The sequence below is a fragment of the Plecotus auritus genome (genome assembly GCF_963455305.1).
Source record: "Plecotus auritus genome assembly, chromosome: 10".
In the NCBI taxonomy this organism is placed as follows: Eukaryota; Metazoa; Chordata; class Mammalia; order Chiroptera; family Vespertilionidae; genus Plecotus; species Plecotus auritus.
The window spans coordinates 37,005,464-37,032,319 of record NC_137785.1 but is presented as its reverse complement, the minus strand read 5'-3'; the positions used below and the strand labels follow the sequence as shown (position 1 = coordinate 37,032,319).

Sequence of the window (26,856 nt, the reverse complement as noted above, 5' to 3'; positions counted from 1 at the left end):
TTGTATGTTTGTTTGTTTGTTTGAAGTATGTGTTACTAGAGAAGGTTGAGTCCTCATAGTCTTATGTAAAAAATTTTTTTTTAATCTCTAGGATTTTTACTATCAGTAATTTTTGAAATACACAAATTGAAACTCGCTTAGATTTTTTCTCTTTTAAATTTCATAGTACAAAGATCAGGATCCAGAGCAAACATGATCACAAATCTGTGACAGAAGGAATTATTCGACATTTTGAGTCTTGTAATGGTTGTAGGCAAGTTAATTAGGCTAAAATGACAGATTAGGATTAATTCCCTTGTTTCATAGGGCAAAGGCAGCAATGCCCAGTGGCAAAGCTGGAGTGTTGAAAAAGAAAAAGAAAAGGCCTCATTGGGTAGCTGAGTTGGTTAGAGCATTGTCCCTTTACATGAAGGTTGTAGGTTCGATCCCTGGTCAGAGCACGTATAAGAATCAACCAATGAATGCATACGTAAGTGAAACAACAAATCAATGTTTCTCTTTCTCTAAAAAAAAAATCAATAATAAATAAAAAGCAAGTCTCCTAATGCCTCATTCTTAGCTCCTAGGGAAAAAGGGAAGATGTTCTATTTTTACTTATTTCACTGGACACTGGAATTAAGACAAGAAGATATACAGCAGCTTTGATCTGGGAGATTGAATTTGACAAGTAAATTTTTTCTGTAACACCTCAGCAGGTGATACAAAATCAGTATGGGAAGCATGTACTCTACAGAATGGTTGTGTTTATTTTATTATTAATTTTTAAAAATATTTTTATTGATTTCAGAGAGGAAGGGAGAGGGAGAGAGAAACATCAGTGATGAGAGAATCATTGATCAGCTGCCTCCTGCATGCCTCCTACTGGGGATGGAGCCCACAATCTGGGTATGTGCCCTGACTGGGAATCAAACCCGGGACCTCTTGGTCTATGGGACGATGCTCAATCCAATGAGCCACTACAGCCAGGCACCAGAGTGCTGGTTTTTAGACTGGTGCAGGGAAAATTCAGGCAAAACAGGATGAAGAAAAGAACCAGGGAATGAAGATAGCCCATGGATTGATTAACAGGATCCCAAGCAAAGAGCCTTAGTTCAACAAGTTATAAAGCTGAGTTGTGAGGACTATTAAAGATTGAAGACCCTTCAAGGTCCAAAAAACAACTTACCATGCCCACAGGATTTCTATACAACTTTGAAATCAGTTATCCATTAAGGGAAATAAATGATCCAGCTATTTATATTTGATCTGATTAATACATTCAGGAAAACCACAAATCTCTGTTTTTTGTTTTACATACCTCATCATCCTCACCACATCCTGTGTGTGAAATTGTTCCCATCTTACAGGAAGGAATGACATTCTCCAGCCCTCCTTCCTGCCTTATGTGGTATTTTCCACCCAGCGCTCCAACTGTCCCCCAGCTGGGAGACATATTGGAGCCTCCAGACCAGGGGTCCTCAAACTTTTTAAACAGGGGGCCAGTTCACTGTCCCTCAGACCGTTGGAGGGCCAGACTATAGTTTTTAAAAAAAAAACACAAAAAACTATGAACAAATTCCTATGCGCACTGCGGGCCTGGGACGAGTCAGCTGCTAAGCAGGACAGGCAGCGGCACCCGGCGGGCCGGATAAATGTCCTCGGTGGGCCGCACGTGGCCCGCGGGCCGTAGTTTGAGGACCCCTGCTCCAGACCCTACCTGGCCTGACTAAACGCAATCTCTCTGACTGGATTCTCCTTGGGTTACAGAAGAAAATGATCCCTGATGCACATGCATACACTCAGGATAAAAAAGAGATAATGCTCCAAAGGAGGTTTGAACTTTTAGAAACAACAATGCCTTGAAAACAAGTGAAATTGTTGTATGGTGTGACTAGCTAATAAATTAGCCTGGGCATAACCTTGAGCCTCTCATGGCTCCCAGTTAGCCTAGCAGACAGCAGAAAAGTGTTCTCTGTGGGACCAGCAACTGTGTTGGTCTGTCCTCTGTCATGGCCACAGAAGCCCCTCTATTTCTTCCTTCCCCACCTTGCTTCTCAGGAGCCCCTAAACCAGCCGTGGGCAAACTACAGCCCGTTCGGCTGTTCTATCCGGCCCGCGGAGCCGAATGAACGGAGGGTTCTCTTGCTCTCCCCTCCGCTCCTTTACTTTGAATTTATATTAGTTCACACAAACACTCCATCCATGCTTTTGTTCCGGCCCTCCGGTCCAGTTTAAGAACCCATTGTGGCCTTCAAGTCAAAAAGTTTGCCCACCCCTGCCCTAAACTATAGCACCAAGTGGACCCAAGTCCAGACACCAAAAAGCCCCAGATGTGAGGCCTCCAGCTGTGCAGCTGGCCCGCTTGGCCAGCTAGGGGCGCCCACGGGGAGATGGGCTAGGCTTCTGTGGTCTCTCTGGGTCCTGAGGCTCCTACACTTAGAGGGGGAGATTGAAAGCAAATTTGATTTTGGATTCAAATCATTTTATAGCATGATCTTTGACGTACAGGTAAATTCCACAATAGAGGCAAAGTCCAGAATAAAAAGAGAGTAAAGCTAAAAATTAGGGAAAGTCTCCCTGAGTAGCCAAAGTCCTATGTACTTGTCTAAATGTATGTAGCCAGATCTAGAATCAGAATAGATTTAAAATCTCCCCCTTGCCCTTCAAGCATGTCACCCCCTCATCTCTCTGTCAGGTTGACATTCTGTCTGTCCAACATCTCCTGCCCCTCTGGCCCTTCCTTTGCCTCACCTAGACCCTCAGCAGCATTCCCAGACCTCAATCCAGCCTCACCCAAATAGGTGACCTCAGGCCCTGTGTCAGACGCTACCACAATTCCGCTTCGTGATTTTTAAGTTTACAAGAAAAATGGGAGTTTGTAAAGTTTAACTCATGAGACATTCAAAAATAATAGAATGAGGAATGAAACACAGAGCTCTTCATGCTTGGTTTGGAAAGGACTAAAGGAACCGAAACCTAATTGAGATCATCTCCTTGAGATAGGAAGAAGGCCACTGGGACCTGTGTTATAACATGCTTGACTCCTTATTTCCCCTGTGAGTTTTCTTAGTGACCTAGAATGCTGATGGGGACTGCATTCCAGTAAACATTTAGCCTTTATCTAGTCTTGGACATCAAAGACCAGTTTAGGCGTACCAATTTTCTGAATGGAAATTGGGACAAGGTCTACAATGACTTTATCCACAGAGAAACAAACTAAACCTGGGCCAATGCAAATAGTATCCCTAAAGGGACTTCATCAGGTACATGAAAAATTACCTAACAAAGGGATGCCAAAAGAACATTTTTATATATTCACAGAGGAATGTTCTACTCAATATTTTGTTGACCAAATTAATTATTTGCCCCAAAAGAAGGATACTATGAATCTTCAGTATATTGGCCCATTTTTTGTTCAGACTGGCCTTCCTGTAAACTCTAAATTATTCCTATAATTGGGGCCCAGTGCACGAATTCGTGCACCTTGAAAGGAACTGTGGGCCATGAGGCTGCGGTGGGCACAGGGGTGGGTCCTGGCCCATCCTCCGCGCCCCTGCCCAGCCCTTCCTGTTGCACCCCATTTCCTGTCTGCCAGCAGCCCCGCACCCGCCGCTGCCATTCCCACGTGCTGATGGCGCCTGGCCCCGCTCGCACCTGCTGACACTCCTGGTGGTCAGCACACATCATAGCGACCAGTTATTCAGTTGTTCTGCCGTTCAGTCTATTTGCATATTAGCCTTTTATTATATAGGATAGGAAGTTTACCCCCAAATCTGTAGAATTTATAACTCCATCTCATCAAAAGAATTTTTCATAAAAAAGAAATATTAAGTTGTAACTTATATCAGTGTTTTTAAACTGCCTCAAGAACTCAAAAGTAGTTGGGCCAGTGTGGTTCAGTTGTTTGAGCATTGTCTCATGCACTGAAAGGTCACCAGTTCAATTCCCAGTCAGGGCACATGCCCAAGTTGCGAGTTCAGTCCTTAGTTGGGTTGCATGCAAGAGGCAACTGATGGATATTTCTCTCTCTCATTGATGTTTCTCTGTCTCCCCTCTCCCACTCTCCGAAATCAATAAAAACATATATTTTTAAAAATATCTCAAAAGTAAATACATCTAGGCTAAGTAGGTTGGGCTCCATTGCTCACTCATGCTGGTCCATACCCTTCCCTCCCAATCAAATACTTTTGACTCTTTTACATATTGAGCTTATTATTCTGCTGTTTGTAAAGGGGGCTTGAAAACCACTGACTTAGGTGGGCAGGCTGCCATTGATAGATTGCCCTCAAACAGTACCAGCTCCAACACCCCACTGTCAAGAAACAGTGGGAAATTTGGGTCTTTTCTTGACGATGGAATCCAGATGTTTCCTTCATTCAGGGAAGAAGGGATGGATGGAACCTACAAATTGCTTCTAGACTTTAAAGAAGTGTCCAACTTAAGTAGGCAAAATATACCTTTTAATGACTGTTGTACTATAACCATTCCTGCATTCTGGTGTTTCAAAAAAACAAACCAACAAAACAAAACCCTAGCCAAAACCGGTTTGGCTCGGTGGATAGAGCGTCGGCCTGCGGACTGAAGGGTCCCAGGTTCGATTCCGGTCAAGGGCACGTACCTTGGTTGCGGGCACATCCCCAGTTGGAGGTGTGCAGGAGGCAGCTGATCGATGTTTCTCTCTCATCGATGTTTCTCACTCTCTGTCCCTCTCCCTTCCTCTCTGTGAAGTATCAGTAAAATATATTTTAAAAAAACAAAAAATCCTAAACTAAAGAGCAATTACGGAAAGCAGATGTTTACAAATGCAGTCATCATTTAGGGAATGTAAAGTATAGAGTTCGTTCAAGTACAACCTACTTAAAGCAAATTCAAACTGTAATTACAGAGCAGCTAAATGGTTATTCATATTACAAAGTGGTTTTTTTCCCCCAGAGCATTTCTCTACTTAGCATTGTCACTTGGCATTTAAAATAGAACTCATTTACAAATAATGTTTAATTTATATACAACTTCAGGAAATATGCATTGGAGTAAAATGAGTGGGGAAAAGGATCAGAAGGGAGAATGTAATAGTCCCATTCTGTAAGTGTCTGTCGGAAGTTGTAGAGTTCCCAAATATTGATGCAAAGTAAGGCAGGAGGAAGCATGTGGGGTGACAATAATCACAGTGACTTTTTTTTCTCAAATAACGATTCTTAGCCTGCTTTACAAGCAGATTTTGTAGAACTGTGGCTAAAATTTCCCAGACACAGAGACTAGCATGAGGCTACAATACAAAGATATATCACTTTGGACACATGGGATACAATAAATATGGTAAACTCATGGATTTATGTCACTTTGGACATATAGGATACAATGGATATGGTATCCTCATTGGATATAATACAAGGATATGTCACCTGAACACAAGTATATTCATTTAGACACAGGATGGAGTTTTCTATTGAAACAATGTTTCAAATCTTTGTTGCAAGAAAAAATGAGGCAACAGACAGATATCTTCCTGTTTTAAAATATCAGGATACCCTGGCCAGTGTGGCTCAGTTGGTTGGGCACAGTCCCACGCACTGAAGGGTTGCCAGTTTGATTCCTAGTCAGGGCATATGCCCAGGTTGCAGGCTTGATCCCTGTGGGGGACGTGTGGGAGGCAGATCGATGTTTCCCTCTCACATCAATCTCTCTTTCTCTCTCTCCCTACAAAAATCAATTTTAAAATCTTCAAATTACAAAGACAAGAAATAATTTGGTCCAAAAAAGGCCAGTACACTTAGCTTCAGGCACTGGGGTAGAGCAGAAAGAGCCCTTTCCAGTGGGTTCAAGGGTGATATTGGGGCATCACCACAAGAGACCCTCTTCAGATTCCCCACCATCCACTTGGCTTCCAGTGGGAGAGAGATATAAAGCAAGCAGAGGCTGAGACTGGCGTTACTAGTTTGCATTTTATAAATGACTAAGCAACTGAAGCAGGTAACACATAAATATGGGTGTTTTGAGAATAAATCAAAATCCATACAATGAGTTTATTTCCTCTGGTTCTACTACCAAAAAGAAAAAAAATGGACAGAGAAGAAGGCAAGGAGGGAGAGAAAAGGATGGAAAAGAAAAGGGGAAGGGGAGGGAAAGGAATAAACAAGAAGAGAATGGGGTGGGGGCAGGGGAGAGAGAGAATAAATAAGTTTCCAAAGGTGTTTATTCCCAGGAAATTATATTGTGGCAATTCAGAGGAATCTGTGAGTGGAGACGGGAATAACAACTCTGCTCACTTTAAGGGATGGCAAGAAAGGTCTTGGGAACACATTGGTCTCCAATGGATGGGGTCTGTTTTCCTGCTTGGCCTCCTTGAGAATGCACTTTTGGGTGTTCATGGGAGGCCTCAGCTCCCTGGCTTTGAATTTGGCTTTGTAGCTTTGCTCTCTCTGTTTTTGCAAAAGCTGCACAGTGGTGAGACAGTGAACACTATTGGGATTGGGAGGGCACATCAGGTTTTTCTTAGGCAGGAGGGACCAGTGCAGGCAGCCCAGCTCTGGATTGGCCAGCAGGGATGTCCCAACCATTGGTGGAGGAAAAGGCTGCATGCAGTTGACCTTAAGGTGCTTGGCCAGCTCAAAGGGTCTCTTTCCATCTTTCCCTTCAACTATTTTCAATCCATATGCACAAGCCACACACTCATCCTTTTCCACACTCAGCACCTTCTCTTCTGGCTGCAAGAGAAAGCTCTTACTCTTCTTACCCTGAACATCCAAGCCATTTGGGACTGGAGAATTCAGAGGAGGGAGAACTAAAAGGGCCTTGGAATTCAATGAGTTTGAGATGGAGGGACCTTGGTCAGTACCGCTGTTGGAGTCTTGGCCCCTAACAGTCTCGGGGACGGCCCACTCTTCCATGCACCAAAGAAACTCCTTTATTTGCAGACCTTTTTTATCTCCCTGACTGTGGGAGGGAGAGCACATCTTGCTAATATTCCTGGAGGCATTGGTGGGGCAGCCAGTGGGGCTCTGAGTCTGGGAGGGGCCACCTCGATCCTCCTCTGAGCCTGCCTCAGGCAGAGCCCTTGACTCCAACCTTCCAGCCTCAGTCTGAGGCCGGGTCTCGGGGATCCCTTGGGAGAGACTGACACAGAGTAAGCAGCCTCTGACACTTTCTCCCACCTTCGCCTTTTTACGTTTCTTTCTGGGCCAAATGCAAGCAGTTGGAGAAGTCTTCCCCCAACCTCGAACCTGAAAATAAAGCAGCGTATTACTCTCAGCTGATTGGCCGCCCCAATTTTGGTCTCATTCCCATTTTGGCCATTTGAACTAATATTTTTCTTTAAACAGATGTCTTTTTTTAAAAAAAAAAACTTCCAATACCTATTTTAGCCTCATATAAATAGTATTTTAAAATCTGAAATACTAGCAATAGGATTTTTAAAATACTAAGCAATAGTATCTGTAATTGCCCACCTTGATGTGCTGACTATGTATTTTTTCAGATCTACATTAAATAAAAATCAATTCAAAACTATTTGTCCTTGTCCCCCCTGCCAGGCTTTCTTGTCCTTCCAGGCTCTGTTTACCATACCCAGGAGACTGCTGCATGGGGGCGGGGGGATGGCTGGAGAGAGAGAGGATGAGCAGAGGCAGGTCCATGCCAACAGCCCTTGGATGTATATTTCAAAGCAGTTACCTTCAATAGTAAGTAAACTGAACCATCTAAACTTAGAAAGTTTTAAATTCATAAATAGGACAGCCTATAGCCCTGACTTATCTGGCACGGGAACGTGTGTTTGGAAGGTCATAAATGCGGTGGGGGCAATACAGTAGAGAGAGTATTAGAAGAGGGCTCTTGAAGACATGATTCTTTCAACTGTCAAGTGGATTTGGGTGAATCACTCTGCCTTGTCTTGCCCTCAGTTTCCACATTTATAAAATAAACCAAGTAGATTGGGGATTCTCAACCTTGGCACGACTAATATTTGGGGCTTGTTACAAACTGTATGTTTGTGTCCCTCCTAAAGTCCCATGTTTAAACCCTAATCTCCAATGTGATGGTATTTGGAGATGCAGCATTTAGGTGATTAGGATTAGATGAGGTCAAAAGGATGGGGCCCTCATGATGGGATCAGTGTCCTTATAAGAAAAGGAGGAGTCAAGGGATCTCTCCTCTCTCCTTCTCCCCCCTTCTCTCTTTCTCTCTCTCTCTCTCTCTCTCTCTCTCTCTCTCTCTCTCTCTCTCTCTCTCTCTCTCTCTTCTTGTACACAACATAGGTGGCCATGTGAGGGCAAACCAGGAAAAGGGCCCTCACCAAGAACCCAACCATGCTGGCACCTGATCTTAAACGTCCACCCTCTAGAACTGGGAGAAATAACTGTCTGTTGCTTAAGCCACCCTGTCTATGGTGTTCAGGTATTGCAGCCTGAACCATACAGGGCTGGATTATTCCTTGCCAGCGTGCTGTCCCGGGCCTGGTAGGAGCAGCACTCCTGGCCTCCACCCATCAGAGGCCAGTAGCATCTCCTCCCCTCACCCCTTGTTGCGACATTACCAAGTGTCACCTGAGAAACAGTAGATCAAATTTCTTTTTAGTTCTAAATTTAGGATGCTATTCTTGGTTCTAAGAATACTTCACGGTTAAACCCACCGGGTTCTGAGTAGAATCACTGGGACAGAAACCTCAGGTCTCTTGGGGGAATTTAATACAGTAGTTAAGGAGCTCAGGTTCTCGAGTCCAGAAGAACTTGGCCACTGGCTGGGTGATCTTCAGCACATTATTTCACCTGTTGGGTGCCTTAGTATCCTTGTCCAAAAAGTGAGGCTGTTCATAATACCTGTCACATAGGACTAACGTGAAGTTGAATGAAGCATTTAATACTGTGGTTGCCAATACTGAGTGACATAAATACTCAATAAAAGGTACTGCTATCCTCATCATTAATATTTTACCTCTGTTACCAATATTTCTGTATTTAACTGTTTACACATTTTTTGGTAATAGTAACTATTTTTGAAAAAAGTAAAAAGGCTTGCATCCGAACACTGATATTCAGGCCCTGGCGGAGTAGCTCAGTTGGTTAGTGTGTCATCCTGATATACCAAGGTTGTGGGTTCGATCCCTAGTCAGGGCACATATAAGAATGAACCAATGATTGCATAAATGAGTGGAGCAACAAATTGATGTTTCTCTCTCCTTCTCTCTCTCTCTCTCTCTCTCTCTCTCTCTCTCTCTCTCTCTCTCTCTTTCTCTCTCTCTCTAATCAATAAAAATAAAAAAACACTTTATAAAACAACAACCAAAACACTAATGTGCAAGAGACCTAACTCAAGAAGATACTTACTGCTTCTTCCCATCCAGTTCCGATAACAAACTTGTTGGCTTTTTCATCTTGTTCAAGCGTGATGTCACTGATATTGAGAAGACAACAAATATGATTCTTTTCCCTGCTTTCATCTGAATAAGTACACTTTAATTCAGTTTCTTCTGTGCTTGGAATTTCATTATTTTCACTATTTTCTAACTCCGTCTCATTTTTCTGACAGAGATCCATTACTGTGATTACTCTGATGGTTGCTTAAAGTTTTTAACATCTTCTTCCTGTAGTTTGAAATGCGGATTGAATTCAGTTTTAATTTTCTTTTTATAGCATACTAGTAACTCAGGTGAAACATTTTCAACACATTCAGGAATAAACTCAGAAGAAATATTACAAAACCATCCATTGCCAACTATTGACAAAATAAAAGATAAGTATAATTTTAATTAGAGACTAATGGATGTAAAGACCAAAGTTGAGAGTGAAGAAAAGAGAAGAGGAAGATATTTAACAAGGCTCTATCCCTCATGATGGAATACAGACTGCAGTAAGCAATGTAGCCTCACTACCCTCCACTCCAAAAATGCCCAGATGATATTGTGCTAATAACAAGAGAACTGTAGTGGATGTGTGCGACTTATGCACACAGGCCTTCTCCTCTTTCTCTTCCCAACAACTCTGGATATCAGCTTGGGGATCCTTAGGCTTCTGAGGAAACTGTAGAGCATATGGTCTAAGCTAGTCAATCAGTTTACCCTCATCCACCGTATACGACTGGTGTCTTTATTAAAAGGGGAAATTTGGACACAGACGTGCATAGAAGGAAGATAATATAAAGAGACGCAGGGAGAAGATGGCCATCTACGAGCGAAGGAGAGTGGCCTGGATCAGATCCTTCCTCACAATCTTCAGAAGGAATCAGCCCTGCCAGCACCTTGACTTCGGACGTCGAGCCTCTAGAACGGTCAGGCTCTGTTGTTTATGCCACCTAGTCTGTGGCCCTTTGGGGTGGCAGCCCTAGGAAACTAATACAGTAGATGATGGTGATAGTGTGATGGTGGTGGAAGTGATGACGATGATGATGCTATCTAGCCTTAATTGATGCTTTTCCCAAGTTGAAAATGGGACTTGGCATTTATAATTCAGTCAAAGAGTTAGAAAATTTATATCCTAATTATGAGCGCAGACTTGAGTGCCAAACAGCCAGGGTTCCAATCTTATTTACTAGCTGTGTAAGGCTTAGATAAGTTACTTTTCTGGGTGTGATTGCTCATATGAAAGAGGCATGATTACACTTTCCCACAGACAGATGTTCCTCCTGGGGCCTGCACAAGCTGCATCGATGAACTCTTAATGCCTAAGCAGTGGCCACCAATGATCCAGCTGAGTGCTAATGAACAGCCAGTGCCTTCTTGAGGAAGTCCTTGCTTGTAATGAAATAAAGTTCACTGGGGACCACATACCTTGCTTTCTCTCACCCCAACATGATCCCTGCCAAAAACCCACATTTTTTTCCTTTTTTGTTGAGGCAGAGACAAGTAACTTCTTGTAACACTATCTGTTCAATTACCATTTCAGCTTATTTACTTAGGCTTAGAGTGGCATTTAGATGGCAATAAAATTCCATTTACCGATGAAAGGTCAAATATCTTTGGACATCCTAATCTTTCCAGTATGACACCAGAGGAAATGAATGAGATCTGAAAGAAAAAAACTTATATTACAAGTGACTAAAAACTAGAAGTGCTATTTTATTTACAAACAGCATGACTGAGGACCTGACAGGTTGTGCAAACCAGCCGGATCCTCTCATATCATGAAATTCCACTTCAGTCACTGTCCAGGCCAAAGAAGCTCCTATAAATACATTCTGACCTTGTTCTCTTCTAAATTACAAATACATTTGTACCAGAGAACCTCTTAGACCTATCAAGTGTACAGTTCAAAAGGAAAAAAGCAGAGAATCAAAAGGAAAGCCATTTATTACATAATAAGATAAACTTAAACTTGAGGCTATTATAGCAAAAAAATAGATATTGTTTAGGAGAGATTAAGTAGTGCTAGAATGCTTGAATCAATAAGAAGAATGTTTATTTTTGCTTAAGATATCTCCACTGACAAGGCGTTCACTACTTAGAGAGTCTTCTCAAATGGCAAAGTAATTTACTGGTTCTCAAATTTGGCTGCACCTTGGAATCATCTGGGAGCTTTATATAAAATAAAAATGCCCAGATTCCACCTGCAGAGATTCTGATTATAATTGGACTGGGCACAACTTAGCCATCAGGATTTTTTTTTAAATGTGAATTATTTTAAAAATATATTTTTGTTGATTTCAGAGAGAAAGGGAGAGGGAGGGAGAGAAAGATAGAAACATCAATGATGAGAGAGAATCATTGATCAGATGCCCCCTGCACACCCTCTACCAGGGATAGAGCCAGTAACCCCAGGCATGTGCCCTGATCAGGAACTGAACCGTGACCTCCTGATTCCTATATCAACACTCAACCACTGAGCCACATCCGGCCAGGCAGGATTTCTTAAATCACCTGAGATGATTCTAAAATCCAGCAAAATTGGTGTACTAGTGCTCTGTTAAAAAGTTCTTTCTTATATTGAACCAACACTGCATTTCCTGCTTCGCTCCCTGGTCCTAGCTTTGCCCTCCAGAGCAAGGCTCTGTGATAGGAAGCCTTCCCATTCTTGGATGGGGTTAAGAAAGTCTATGTTAGCCAAAACCGGTTTGGCTCAGTGGATAGAGCGTCGGCCTGCGGACTGAAGGGTCCCGGGTTCGATTCCGGTCAAGGACATGTACCTTGGTTGCGGGTACATCCCCAGTGGGAGGTGTGCAAGAGGCAGCTGATCGATGTTTCTCTCTCATCGATGTTTCTAGCTCTCTATCCCTCTCCCTTCCTCTCTGTAAAATATCAATAAAATATATTTAAAAAAAAAAAAAGAAAGTCTATGTTAGCGTCAGCCTTCAGACTGAAAGGTCCTGGGTTCAATTCCAGTCAAGGGCACTTGCCCGAGTTGTGGGCTCAGTCCCCAGTAGGGAGCATGCAGGAGGCAGCTGATCATTGATTCTTTCTCATCACTAATGTTTCTATCTCTCTCTCCCTCTCCTTTCCTCTCTGAAATCAACAAAAATATATTTTAAAAAAGAAAGGAAGCCTGGCCAGTGTCGCTCAGTGGTTGAGCATTGACCCAAGAACAAAGAGGTCCCTGATTCAATTCCCAGTCAGGGCACATGCCCAGGATGCAGGCTCGATCCCCAGTAGGGGGCGTGCAGGAAGCAGCTGATCCATGTTCCTCTCTTATCCATGTTTCCATCTCTCTATCTCTCTATCCCTCTCCCTTCCTCTCTCTCTAAAAAATAAATAAAAACATATCTTTAAAAATCTTAAGTCTATGATGCCTCTGAAGATGCTCAATGAGTTTTTTCAGAGAAGGGCCTGCATCTGTGTTACAAAGCAGTCTGCTACTACAAAAGGTTGGAGAATAACTTGTACAGAGATTGTCCACTGCCCCAGCCTCCCAACAGTCCTTTGAAAAAGTTCATGCATTCTTCTCTCTTTTAGCCATCTACACTGCCTTCAACTATTTCTCACATGCCATGAGCATATGTGAAATCTGAGGGGAAGACTATATCGCTATCTCTATATATCTAGAGAGAGGAACAGCAGAGGCCAAGGATGCAATATTGGATAAGCCTGTATATTGGAGTCAAAAGAATTGAAGGGTTGTCAGAAAAGGTTCCAGTCACATTATACTACAAGGTGACTAAAGAAAGCCAGGTAACAATAATAACTTAATAATAAAACTTACTATAATATAGCTGTTACTATCTGCAAATCTTTGCTATAAGCACTTTACATATTTGTTATAAAGAGTACATTTTTATAAGTACTTTACTCATTTAATGGGGGATCATGAGAACTATATTGACTCCTTATGACTAAAAACTAAGAATCATCTCTGTTGGTAAACATATTCTTAGTGAAATGGTCAGATTCCTACATACTGGATTGCTCCTCCAGAACCCTGGTATCTTCAAGCAAGCTGGATCAAGACATTCCACAACTAAAACAATATTGGTGGTCTTTTCCTAATCAGAAAAAAAATCAGTTAGTGGAAAGTATATTCTTAATTTTAACTTTTCTGTCTATAAGTGTGCCTTCAAGTTTCACTGCCCATTCTTGTCTTCTAGCACTTGTAAAAGATGACAAATAGAAATGTACTTCTTATAATTCTATGCAGTTTTACTTTTATGTTGGAATACAGAAATCTGCACTAATATAATACTCATACTTTTTGATAGTAAAATTATGCCTACTTTACAGACTTGAAGTCAATCAAAAGTTCATGCTATTCTACTTGTTGACTTCCAGTGGGCTTAACAATCTGATTCTGTTTGAGAATCACTGGTATAAAGAAAACATGAAAGTCCGGTTATTAATGTTTTGTTTTTTTCCAAGAAAATCACATTAAGAAAGCACAAAGATCATAGTGTAAAATGCTACCATGGGAAAATGCATTTGCAGATGCAACTAAAAATTGGATTTGGAGTACAAAGCAGGAAGGCTCACAGATGTAGGCCAGAAGGTATTAAATTCCATGACACACACTATTGAAGTGACTCAAACCAAAATGTACAAAAAAGAAAATGTTGACTGAAGTCCAAGCTCCCAAAGTACATGCTTGGATAAACATGAATAAATATGAAGAAAAACTGATCAAGGAACTTAAGATATTAGGAAATGAAATAAAGATGAATGAGAACCTAAGAAACAGAGATGAAAATTCACTATGATCTGGAAAATATCTTTTCTAGTAGCTTTTTTGAAAAAAATCCTCACCCAAGGTTATGATTTTATTGAGAAAAGGGGAGTGAGAAATATAGATGTGAGAAAAACATCTATCGATGGACTCCCATATACGCCTTACTGAGGATCGAAACACCAACCTAGTTATGTGCCCTGACAGGGAATCAAACCAGAAACCTTTTGTTGTATAGGACGATGCTCCAACCAACTTAGCCACCCAGCCAGGGCTCTAGTAGCATTTAAAGACAGAAGTGGAAAGCAAATGATCAGCAAAAAAACTGTAACATAGTGTTTTTTATTTTATCAATTAAAGATAAGCCATTTTGATTTGCTTCACAATAATTGTGCAAGGGGTGTGGGAGGTGTGGGGCATGTGGTGGTTGTGGTTAGAGAGAATATGATAAAATAAATTATGTTATTTGGTCATAAGCTCTGTTTGTTATAGATGGGTATGAGGACATAGAAGTTAACTGCATTCTCTCTACTTACTTTTTTAACTTTAAAAATTTTTTTATTGATTGATTTTAGAGAGAGGGAGAAAGAGAGAGAGAAAAGGATTGATTTTGTTATTCCACTTATTTATGCATTCATTGGTTGCCCTTACCGGGGGATTGAAACCACAACCTTGGCATATCAGGACAATGTTCTAACCAACTGAGCTATTTAGCCAGGGCTACTTCTTCCTACTTTTATATGTGTGAACTTTCCCATAATAAAGAAAAAATTAAGCCCGGCTGGTATACTCAGTGGTTGAGTGTTGACCTATGAACCAGGAGGTCAGGGCAGGGTTTGAGTTCCATTCCCAGTGCGGGGCATGCAGGAGGCAGCCGATCCAATCCATGATCCTCTCTCATCATTGATGTTTCTATCTCTCTCCCCCTCTGGCTTCCTCTCTGAAATTTATATATATATATATATATATATATATATATATATATATATATATATACACACACACACACACATATATATATATATATCTGTATATATATATATATATATATATATGTATGTATTTAAGTTAAAATTGAGTACAAAGGATTGAAATCAATGTAAACTGAGAACAATGACCATATCTGCTATTTACAAATAAGAAAAAACTATGTGAAACAGAGGCCACCTGACCAAGAACATAAAAAAATTTCCAAAGGCTAGCAGAAGACACAAGGAGATAAGGATGTCATATTAGTATAGAAAGGGACTTTGTATTTCTTTGTATTCTCAGTATTTCTTTGATGGATAAGGTGATAATGTGCTTAATTCATCTTAATAAAAGTGAAGTTAAAAATTGATATTTAAAATATCCATAAAACTCTGAATTTGGGGATTTGTTTTGTTTTTACTTTGTCTCAGATAAGGCTCACCCTGCCAGGTTCTTTTTTTAAAAATATATTTTTATTGATTTCAGAGAGGAAGGGAGAGGGATAGAGAGATAGAAACATCAATGAGAATGAATCATTGATTTGCTGCCTCCTTCACACCCCACACTGGGAATCAAGCCCACAACCCAGGCATGTTTCCTTGTCTGAAATCGAACCTGGGACCTTTCAGTCCACAGGCCAATGCTCTATCCACTAAGCCAAATCGGGTAGGGCCCTGCCAGGTTTTTGGAAAAGGTTGCCCTGGCAGCCTTACTAGTGTACAGGTCAGTTTGGCATGGTCACTGTCTGTTAGCTAGAGCTACCTAGTATTAGTCTAGGTGGGCAAGGTTATGCTGTTAATAACAAGCAATCCTAATTTCTCCCCTCAGTGATAAAAAACAAGAAAACTTTATTTCTAACACATGTGACATGCCCATTGTCTGATACTGTAGACCAGCCGTGGGCAAACTACGGCCCGCGGGCCGGATCTGGCCCGTTTGGCTGTTCTATCCGGCCCGCGGAGCCGAAAGAGCGGAGGGTTCTCTTGCTCTCCCCTCCGCTCCTTTACTTTGAATTTATATTAGTTCACACAAACACTCCATCCATGCTTTTGTTCCGGCCCTCCAGTCCAGTTTAAGAACCCATTGTGGCCCTCGAGACAAAAAGTTTGCCCACCCCTGCTGTAGACTCTGCTCCACATTATCCTCACTCTGGAATTGAACTAATGGAGACACCATAATGGAAAACCATAGCTAACTATGACAGCAAACATGGGGAATCACACACTGACTCTTAGATGCTTCTGCCTGGAAGTAACATGACTTCAGTTCCCATGTCATTAGCGGGAACAAGTCAGAAGGTACTGCCTAACTTCTAGGAAAAGTGGGGATTCTACTTCCTCCTAAATCTCCAAAAGGAAAAGGAAGCCAGATTTTGGTGACCAGTAATAATGTCTTGGTATCACGTAATAATACTTGGTAGGTATTTTCTGATGTGACATATAAAGTAGATGGTCCTTATGTACTAAGAATGTCACCACCTAAAATGTGTACATTTATGGTCCTTGAAAAGAGTCCAGGACCCCTGGGAATGGGAAGTCCTAGATCTTGGGAAGATAAACTATGTGCCTATGGCATTATAATCCTTCTCTTAAAACTTTTTTCAATTTTTTGGATTTTAAAACGTATATAAAAATATATAGGCCTAAGAATTGACAATCTTTAAAAAGGTGGCTGAATATTAAGATATGAATATAATACATGATTTATTATTGATATTGACAAGCTGGCTTTAAATTTTAATAGGAAATGCAAAGGAACTATAATAGCTATAACAATTATGAAAACAAAATATAAAGTGGAAGAATCATACTACCCAATTAAAAAAATCAACATAAAGCTATAGGAATCAGTATGATATTGGTGAATGGAAAGACACATAGATCAATGGGCCAGAATAGGGAGTCCAGAAATATACTCATACAAATAGGCCAATTGATTTTTGACAAAATGCCAAAATAGTGAAATGCATACAGGATAGTCTTTCCAAATATAGTGTGGCATGTGGCAACCTCTGGCCATCCAAAAAAAAAAATGAAAAAAAATTTAACTCAAAATGGATCATAGTCCTAAATAAAAAGCATAAAACTATGTAACTATAAAACAAACAAACACACAGCCCCAGTGCCACAAATACAGCTTTTATGGTTGGTCCTCACAATTTTGTTTGTTAACATGAATGATTTTCCTACATTAAAAAGTACAAAGTTTCAAAAAACAAAAAACAAACAAACACAATCTTCTTGACCTGGGGTTAGGCACTGTTCTTACATATGCTTAAATAATTTTAATAACTGAGAGCTCATTATTTTACAAGCTACTTTTTCCATTCCAGTGGCAACTTTAAAATTGGAATGTTCTCCAAAATAAACTGACGAACAAAATAGGTCCAGAGACATAGAAGTATGGAACAGACTGATGAATTTCTGAGGGAAAGCAGGGGTGGAGGAATGGGGGTGGTGGGAGTAATTACCTGGGGAACTTATATGCATACTAGAGGCCTGATGCATGAAATTCGTGCAAGGGCCTTGGCCCTGGCCCCTGCCCGCCACCGTCACCACGGCTGGGGGCCTCTGCCACCTCTGCCATGGCCCCTGCCTGCTGCGGCTTTGTCCAGAAGGAAGGACATCCAGAAGGATGTCCGGTCTAATTAGTATATTACGCTTTTATTATTATAAATATGCATAGCCCATGCATAGACCCAGACAATGAAGTGGTGAAGGCCTGGGAGGGGCAGGGTCGGGGTGGCGGGGGTCAATGGGAAAAAAACAAACAAACAAACGAAGGGGATATCTGTAATACTTTCAAAAATAAAGATATATATATATATTTTTTTAAATTGGAATGTTCTCAAATCAATACATCTGTAAGCCTGAAAATTTTGCTTCTCAGTTCCTGGCATTTCTCCCAAAAGAACACATGACAATGCTGAAAATATCTGAAGACAGTTCTCATTTCTTCAGACAAGAATCTCAAATTCCCTCATCTTAAGAATGCACAGTCACTTATCAATGTCTTTAAAATGTAGTATCTGGAAATTAGGACAGTACTTTAAATTTGGATTGCCGAGAAGTATCTGTTTTGAAACTTGAATCCCTTTGATCTACACCTATTAATTCAACAAAGATTGCTATATATTTTAAATGCTATATCCCAATCTTCTTTTTTTTTTTTTTTTGAAAGAGAGGGAGAGATAGAGATAGAAATTTGTTGTTCCAATTATTTATGCATTCATTGGCTTGGTTGACTCTCTCTTTTTTTAAAAAAAATTGATTTCAGAGAGGAAGGGAGAAGGAGAGAGAGAGAGAGAGAGAAATATCAATGATGAAAGAAAATCATTGTTTGGCTGCCTCCAATGGGGTATGGGGCCTGCAACCCAAGCATGTACCCTGATGAGAAATCGAACAGTGACCTCTTGTTCACAGGATGACTCTCAACCACTGAGCCAAACCGGGCCAGGCCATTGGTTGATTCTTGTGCCGTGACCTGGGATGGAACCCGCAACCTTGGCATGTCAGGACAATGCTCTAACCAACTGAGCTACCCGGCCAGGGCCTATTTCTCAATCCTGAATAACACTGAGCTTAAGGTCAACTACAGCTTCTAGATTTTCTCACATGAATTGTTAATAATCCCTGTCTTCTTGACTTCATGCCCATGCTGTTGTTTTTCTTTAATTTTTTTTTCTTTTTTCTTCTAGTTGGCTAGATGTAGACATTCAAATTTATCAGATTCTTCTAAAAAATTTTTTTCTCGGTTTTGGATCATCACCCCAACCTGCTTAGATCATTCTGAATCATTTCTTCCAATTCCTACTTTAAAACGTCATTAATTCAATAGACATACCTTCTGTAACTTCATCTAAATCACTGATATAAATGTTGAGGAGAGGATAAATGACAATGTCCTATAGCTATCCCTGGTATTGGGCATTTACTAATTATCCAACCTCATACACAATTATCTGGCCTACATTTCTACATGCTACAGGATTCCTGATCCATCTATTTAGGTAACCCCACTGAAAACAAAAAGGAATCTTACCAAGAGTTAAGGAAATTTACATTTACATTGATGTCCATTAAATTTTTCACATTTATTATCTACATTAGGTATGAAGAATATGTTCCAAATGATCAGTTCCAAATAAGTAGTGGCTACCTAGGGTGTTGTGTTGAGAAGGATCATAAGACTTGGCCACTATGAGAAAGAGTTCTGAGATTGATTAATGAAGTCTGTCAGGTAACAAATAAGGGCAGTGGTAGCACCTTTACCACATATTTGCCATTGCCTGTCTACATAGTCAGACTACAAATGTGTTACCCTAGATTCCTACACCTGGTTGACACATTCCTAATCAATTAACAGTGGGGGTAATGTTGATAGGTCAGAAGTGAAAAGCCCATGGTTTTTAAGTCAAAAGCAGGCTGTAATCCCTCAAAACTTCTTACCACTTCCTGGCTCTACACCATGTCTCCACACCTACCCCCATCTTCCTAGAAGTTTCAGGTTTAAAGGAATCTTGAATCCATGTCAGAATTTCAGCCAGGGAAAGATGGGTTTCTGGCAGTTTCACTTGGAATTCTAAATGGATGTTCCTGTGGACCTTATCATTATGTGTTGAAGAAATCAATAAATAGAAACAGCCATGGTGGAAGTTGTTTCCCTTTCTTTCTTTCTTTCTTTTTTTTTTGTTAATCCTCACCTGAGGCTATTGTTCCATTGAGGTTTTTTGTTTGTTTTTTGTTTTTGTTTTTGTTTTTTTAGAGAGAGAGAGTGGAAAGGAGAGAGAGGAACAAAGAGAGAAATATCAATTGGTTGCCTCCCACATGAGCCCCAACCAGGGCCAGGGATCTGGGGATTGAGCCTGCAATCAAGGTACATTCCCTTGACTGGAATAAAACTGGGACCCTTCAGTCTACAGCTGACGTTCTAACCCACGGGTGGGCAAACTTTTTGACTCGAGGGTCACAATGGGTTCTTAAACTGGACCGGAGGGCCGGAACAAAAGCATGGATGGAGTGTTTGTGTGAACTAATATAAATTCAAAGTAAACATCATTACATAAAAGGGTACGGTCTTTTTTTTTATTTCAATAGTTTTATTCATTTCAAACATTTTAACAAGAAGAATGTAAACACTAATTATTATAATTTGAAACTTCAAAAAATGGAGGAATCATAGCACAATAACATACCTTATATTGAAGATGGCAAAGGCAAAATAAAATTGCCTAACAAAGGAAAGGTACAAAAGCCTTTCAAATTAAACTTAAATATAATAAAATAATTTAAAACTAAAACAAATAGAAAAGAACAAAATGTGTAAACAGTAAATTAAACATTTTCTTTAGTGCAACTTCCAAATTATGCCTGGGACATAGATGTAGATGGCAATGTAGACTGGGTTGAATGGTTTTTGGTCTTTAAAACATCAACTTCAGTGGGAACAGTGTTGTTGGTCTCCTTTTTAGCTAATGCTCTGATACTGTGCTCTCCAGGGGCGTGTCTCCCTACATCACCACGATAACGTGTCTACGCATTCCCAGGGTTATGTCCTCGGGCATTACAAGGAGCCTCTGGAAGATTGAGAGGTTGTTCCTTCTACTGAATGGGCGGATATAAATCCACCCACTCAGAAGAAGGAGCTGCAGCCGTGTTTCCCGATGTTGCCATGTTAACACTGCTGCTGGTGAAGGAGCGGAGGGGAGAGCAAGAGAACCCTCCGCTCTTTCGGCTCCGCAGGCGGATAGAACAGCGGAACGGGCCGGATCTGGCCCACGGGCCGTAGTTTGCCCACGGCCGTTCTAACCACTGAGAAAACCAGCCAGGGCTAGTTAAGTTTCTTAATACAGAGCTAAGCTTCACCTATATGAACTGGTCTTGAAGATTGGTCTGGGCATGCTGATCACTGTAATATAGTTTCTAAAAGAAACTGTCATTGGTACTTCAATCTGATTTATAATTTTGAAACACAATTCTGTAAGGAGTTGAAATTTTGCCTCAAAGTTAAGCATATGCGCCACCCAATTTGAGTAAATTGTTTACACTTTAAGAGTATAAGTCTTATCTTCCTATGTTAATTATTTGTGCCTTATGTTTATTATGTGCCTATAGAGCACAGCAGCTTTGATTGTTCACAGACAGGAGTGCAGTTCCTACAATGATCTGAGCTCGGATCAGACCATTTTTATTCCAATCACAATCTCCAACTCTTCCACTTTTTCCATTCACTCACTCAGTGCCCATTAGATGCCTAGGACCGGGGATAAAGCGTGAAGCAATGCCCAGCTCTCATACAGCTTACAGTCTACCTGAAAATACAAGTCATCAAACACAGACCCAACCTATCTCTCCTAAAGGCTCTTCCCTTTCCTTTATAGTCCCTCCCTTCCCTCAGGCACCCTACTTCTTCCAAGATCCTTCCTTCTTCCTCATCTACCTCCACCCCTTCCAACAGCAGTTCCTACCCAGCCACGCAAGATGCCTTCTCTTCCTTCTTTCAAGCGCTAACCACCAGAACAAAACTTCCCCATTTGCCGCACCAAGCCCCACCCCTTCCTCAACTGGCTCCTCCCTCATAGGGACCCGCCCTTTCAACGGCCCCTCCCACTTCTCCACCCACACCGTGCGGCTGCTCCCCAGGCCCCGCCCTTAACCCAGTGCTGGTACCTCTCCCTTTTGCATCCCCGTCTCAGAGGGCAGCTTCTCTCTTACGGGGCAGGGCTCTCGCTCTGCTGCGCGTGAAGTGTGGTGGGGCCTTGCTCTCGGGGCGGGGAAGCGGCCGCCGCCACTCACACCCTCACATGTGGGGCCAGTGCGGTGGAAAGCCCCGGCAGCTTAGTATTCGCCGGCGACGGGCGAGGGCGACAGTTGCCCTGGGTTACAACGCACTAGAGGGGGTGGTGGTGGGCGGGCCCGCGGGGGTTCATAGCGGAAGTGACGCAGGGCCCGTCTCGCGCAACAAACTGAGCTCGTGAGGCAGCGGGGCTGTCACTGTGAGCGCGTGCTCCCAGAAGGCTCTGCGCGGCCGCACACCCTCCACCGCGGGAGAAGCTGCACCGATGCCTGGCCCGCTGGTAGAGCCTGAGGCGGCGTTGCGCGGTACGGTGTAGCCTTAAACGCCAGTGAGGGAAGTAAGCGAGGGGCTGGATCCCCGCAGGACCCTGGAGTTAGAAAGCGAGGGTCCTTTCGACAGGCTTCTCCTCAGAGACCCAGGGCCTCTCACCAGACGATCTCTCTGGGGCCCAATTTTTCTGAGGTGAGGCCGCCATGTTCATTGCAGGATGGTTAGTAGCATCCAAAATGTCCTCAACTTTGCCAGCTGACCACTAGTCTCCCCTCCCCCATGAGAACGTTGGTTCTAGGGTGATGTAGGCCAAAAACGTAATAATTGATCTTTAACTTTTCGGCGCCTGCTTACGTGCCTAGACAGTACTAGGTTGACTCCATTGGCAGTACAACCAACACTTATTGAACTTGTGTAGCAGTACAGCTCTGTGAAGTGGGCATTGGGAGATTTTTTTAAAAAACAAATGAAGAAAAGTAGCCTCACGCCCTTAAATCAACTGAGGAACTCTTTGAAGACAGTGCAAGGCTCTCCCTTATGCCCTCTCACCTTTGGTGCTGGTACATTTTAACACCCAGAGGTGAGCCAGGGGTGGGAACCTATGCCCAGGCATTAGGGTAGAGCATCGACCTAACTCAGGTTTGATTCTGGTTTTAGAAATGTGAATATTTCTGCTGTCGAAAAATATTAGAATGTAAGTCCTTTAGAGCACTGGTTAAAAGGCATTTGGAAAGGTAGCTACTCTTGCCCTAGCTGGTTTGGCTCAGTGGATAGAGCGTGGGCCTGCAGAATGAAGGGTCCCGGATTTGATTCCAGTCAAGGTCACATGCCCCAGTTGCAGGCTTGATCCCCAGTAGGGGGCATGTAGGAGGTAGCCAATTAATGATTCTCTCTCATCATTGATGTTTCTATCTCTCCCTTCCCCTTCCTCTCTGAAATCAATAAAAACATATTTTTAAAAAGATAGCTACTCCTGCTTTTTTAAAAGTTCATGCAAAGACTATTTTATATAATGTCTTCGAATATCACAATATTCTACAATGTTAGAACAAAGAACTTTTATAGAATCTGACTTTTTATCATTTCTTTACCTAAAATATACATATTTGGATAATTTGGCTTTCACAATCTGGAAGGAATGGTATGCCTGCATGCTTCTAAAAAGAATTGTAGACAAAACTCATACCCCATTGCAATTTTTTTTGTTAAAACATAAAATTTTAATCTTAAATGTAAATAGTAGCCAAGGATGTAACATGCAGAGTATCACGAAAGCACACATTCTTAAATGCTACATTACTCTTTTAATAGTATTGAAAGAAATCTAAATTTAATGACAATTTGATACCTATCAAAATTTATTTTAAAATACATGAATAAACTAAAAGATGGAAATTTTTCTTTTGCTTTTTCTCCTTAAGTTCATTGTTTTATTTTTATTCTGCTTCCTCCACAAAATTTTATTCTAATATCCAGGTTTTTCATAGATGTAAGCCGAGATACCTTGTTCATATTTAAATGCACATGAAAGCGGTTTTGTTATAGCAGTCTCTTAACTTTTTAAAAAACTCCTTTCCACACCAGAAATCACATGGTGATCAACAAGAAAAAAACTTAATGATCTATCAGCTGACAGTTTGGTTGGGTCCTCCTTTAGATCTATTAAAAAAAGAAAATTTGAAAACATCTGTTCAGAGAATGTTATCCACTCATTAAACCTACTTTCTCAATTTCTGAGTATACCAGTCTTAATTAAGAGTCACTAAATGATTGATTAAACTTCTTGACTGAAAGTACATTTTCATAAGTATGTGAAAGTTGGAAGATCTGGTAACTGATTTCCTTCACACTAATCAGGCCTGCATGTTTTAAATGTACTAGTAATCACTAATGAAATCTAGCAGGTAAAAGCCTGCTAGCATGATTGAGTAGAAACATTAAGGGATAAGTGTGTTTGGCTAGTTGTTTATAAAAAGCTAATATTGATTGAATCAAGATATCAGCAGTTCTAGTACAGTATCTCAGAGTTGGCAAAGGGATGTTTCCAAAACAGAGAAAGATGGGGTCAGGAGGTATATGGAAACTATAGTTTGTGCTCAATTTTGAGCCTAAATCTGCTCTTAAAAAATTAAGTCTATTTAGAGGGGAAAAATACTGATGAGGGTAGGTGGTCAGTACTAAAGCCATGTTGCAGGAAAAATATTTTAATCTCGATATAAAGTGAGGGCCTTTTCTGAGGAAGGGAAATAAATGTGTGATTGAGTCTGAAATAATAGATTGTAAAGCAGTAATGAAGGCAGTTATAGTTAGCATGATTGTCTTTAAACTGAAGGTAAGCAGTACATTTTATCAGCGCCCCCCCCCCCAATAATTGGGGAAATTTAGAAAAATACAAAATTTCTAATTTGCTGAGTTGATCTAAAATACCAGCCTCATTTTCACGTTAGCATGCCTATGCAGAGCCCCCTAGTGGTTTTACATTAAAAATACTGTCAACTAGCTCTAGACATTTGGCTCAGTGGATGGAATGTCTGCCCAGGGACTGAAGGGTCCTGGGTTTGATTTTGGTCAAGGGCATGTACTGGGTTGCAGGCTGGATCCCCACCCCTGGTTGGGGCGCCTGTGGGAGGCAACCAATCAATGTGTCTTTCTCTCATTTATGTTTCTCTGTGTCTCTTCCCCTCCCTTCTATTCTCTCTAGAAATCAATGGGAAAATACCCTTGGGTGAGGATTAACAAACAAACAAAAAATACTGGGAGATGATATAAAACTGCCATCTCTTTGAGACTACAATCACTGATGTACTTTCACTTTAGAAAGGCCATTTCTGTTTCCCACCTTTAGAACATTCATCCCCCTCCTCCCTCCCCCCACCCCGCCCCGTTCCCATTTAAGTATTTTTTTAATAGTAACATTTGCTAAAAAACTGAACCAGGAAATGTGAAAATCCTAACCATGACTGCCCAGCTTTTTAACAATCTCTTATTCTCTCCATCACTTTATCTGTAAAATGGTGGTAGCTATCTACCTCTGGTTATTACTGTGAGCATTAAAGAAGGTAATATATGAGAGAACCTTCAAAACAAAAAAGTAAAATGTATATAATTACTCACCCCTTTTTATTTCCAAAGCAGATAGTCAAATTAATTACCCTGAATATTAATTACACAAATAGGAAGACAATCATCCTGAGTATCTCAGATACCTTCTTGCTAAGGGTGCAATGATACAGCACAACAGTGATATGGCCATTGGCACAGTCTTGGAAAGAATGGTTTCTGTCTGCTGAGGAGCAGGAAAGATTTGTTATTTATCTCCCTTCTCCCTTTGGTGTCTCATTTGCTGTTTATTCACCATCAGAAGGTGTTAGTCAGAATACTTTCCTTTTCCTCTAGTAACAAGGAAAATGATGGAGGAGTTTGTGTGCTCTTGCCGTGTGAGGACATATATATACCAGGTGTACCGGTTAATAATGCAGATTTTGTAATCAAAGAAAACACGATAATTTCAAGAGAAACATCAAAAGTGCTATATTCAAAGTAATGTCCATCGCTAGCTACACATTTCCCCCATCTTTCAGATAATTTGTGGATACCATCCCAATAGAACTTTTCTTGTTTTGAGGCAAACCATTCAGAGACCAAATTTTCCACTTCTTCGTACGTTTTGAAGTGCTGCTCAGAAAGTGCATTTGCCATCGATTGGAACAAGTGGTAATCTGAAGGAGCAAGGTCTGGTGAATACAGAGGGTGGGTTAATACTTCCCAGGCAAGATCTTTTAATATGTCTTTAACTGGTTTTGAAGTGTGTGATGGTGCGTCATCATGAAGCAAAATTACTTTGCCATGTCTTCTAGCACATTCTGGTCCTTTCACAATCAAAGTGTGGTTCATATTGATTATTTGTTGCTGGTAGCAATCATTGTTAATGGATTCACCTGGTTTTAGAAGCTCATAATACACCACACCTTCCTCATCCCACCAAATGCAGAGCATTGTCTTCATTCCGAAGCGATTTGGCCTTGAGAGTTGATGTTGATGGTTGATCTGGATCAACCCATGATTTTGTGCATTTGGGATTCTCAAAATAAATCCACTTTTCATCTCCAGTCACAATTCGATGCAAAAAAAGACTTTCTTTCGGGCCGTTGTAGCAACATTTTACTGATGACTTTTCGGTTTTCCATTTGTCTTTCGTTCAGTTGATGTGGCACCCATTTTCTTTCCTTTAAAAACTTTCCCATTGCTTGTAAACGATCAGAAATTGTTTGCTGAGGGAAACCAAGATGGCGGCATAGGTAAACACCTAAACTGCTGCCTCGCACTACAATTTCAAAACTACAACTAAAAGACAGAACGCACACCATCCAGAACCACAGGAAAGCTGGCTGAGTGAAAATTCTACAACTAGAAGGTAAGAGAAAAGCTCACAGAGAATTGGAGGTACGGCAAAGGGTCTTTGTGCGCGCAGAGAGGAAGGGCAGCTGAGAGCCTGGCTGACTTTCTCTGGCGGAAGGGGGAAGGAAGCCCCCGACCGCACTGAACCCCAGTTCTGACTGCACTGAACCCCAGTTCCGGGCGAGCCCCTGGGGACCCACGCTCTTGTGGGGGGAATCTGGACTCTCGGGTGGAGACTCGGGAGCCGGGAAGGTGGAGGACTGAAGGCGCGTGCATGCCAGTGCGCACAAAGGCTGCGGAGGTTGCCATAGGCTTTCCCTAGTGGAAGGGAGTCGGAGGCTCCTGAACGCACTGGGCCCCAGTTCTGATTGCACTG

General features: G+C 41.4%; 1 protein-coding gene across 3 annotated transcripts in view; it reads right to left on the bottom strand.

Moving 5' to 3' along the window:
* Positions 1 to 21,890, bottom strand: part of LOC308236213 (COX assembly mitochondrial protein 2 homolog) — an 86,643-nt gene extending 64,753 nt beyond the window's left edge. Inside the window, exons 1-4 of one of the 3 annotated variants that reach the window (XM_080645630.1) lie at positions 21,686 to 21,890; positions 10,904 to 10,972; positions 9,297 to 9,363; positions 5,911 to 7,199 (exon numbers count right to left, since the gene is read on the bottom strand). In XM_080645630.1, the coding sequence (XP_080501756.1) occupies positions 6,201 to 6,932 (732 nt within the window). In that variant the 5' untranslated portion in view covers positions 6,933 to 7,199; positions 9,297 to 9,363; positions 10,904 to 10,972; positions 21,686 to 21,890 and the 3' untranslated portion in view covers positions 5,911 to 6,200. Of the gene's footprint in view, positions 1 to 5,909; positions 7,200 to 9,296; positions 9,554 to 10,903; positions 10,973 to 21,685 lie in introns of those variants that run through there. The other 2 variants (XM_080645628.1, XM_080645632.1) reach the window with 2 other exon arrangements.
* Between the last annotated feature and the right edge of the window lie 4,966 nt (positions 21,891 to 26,856).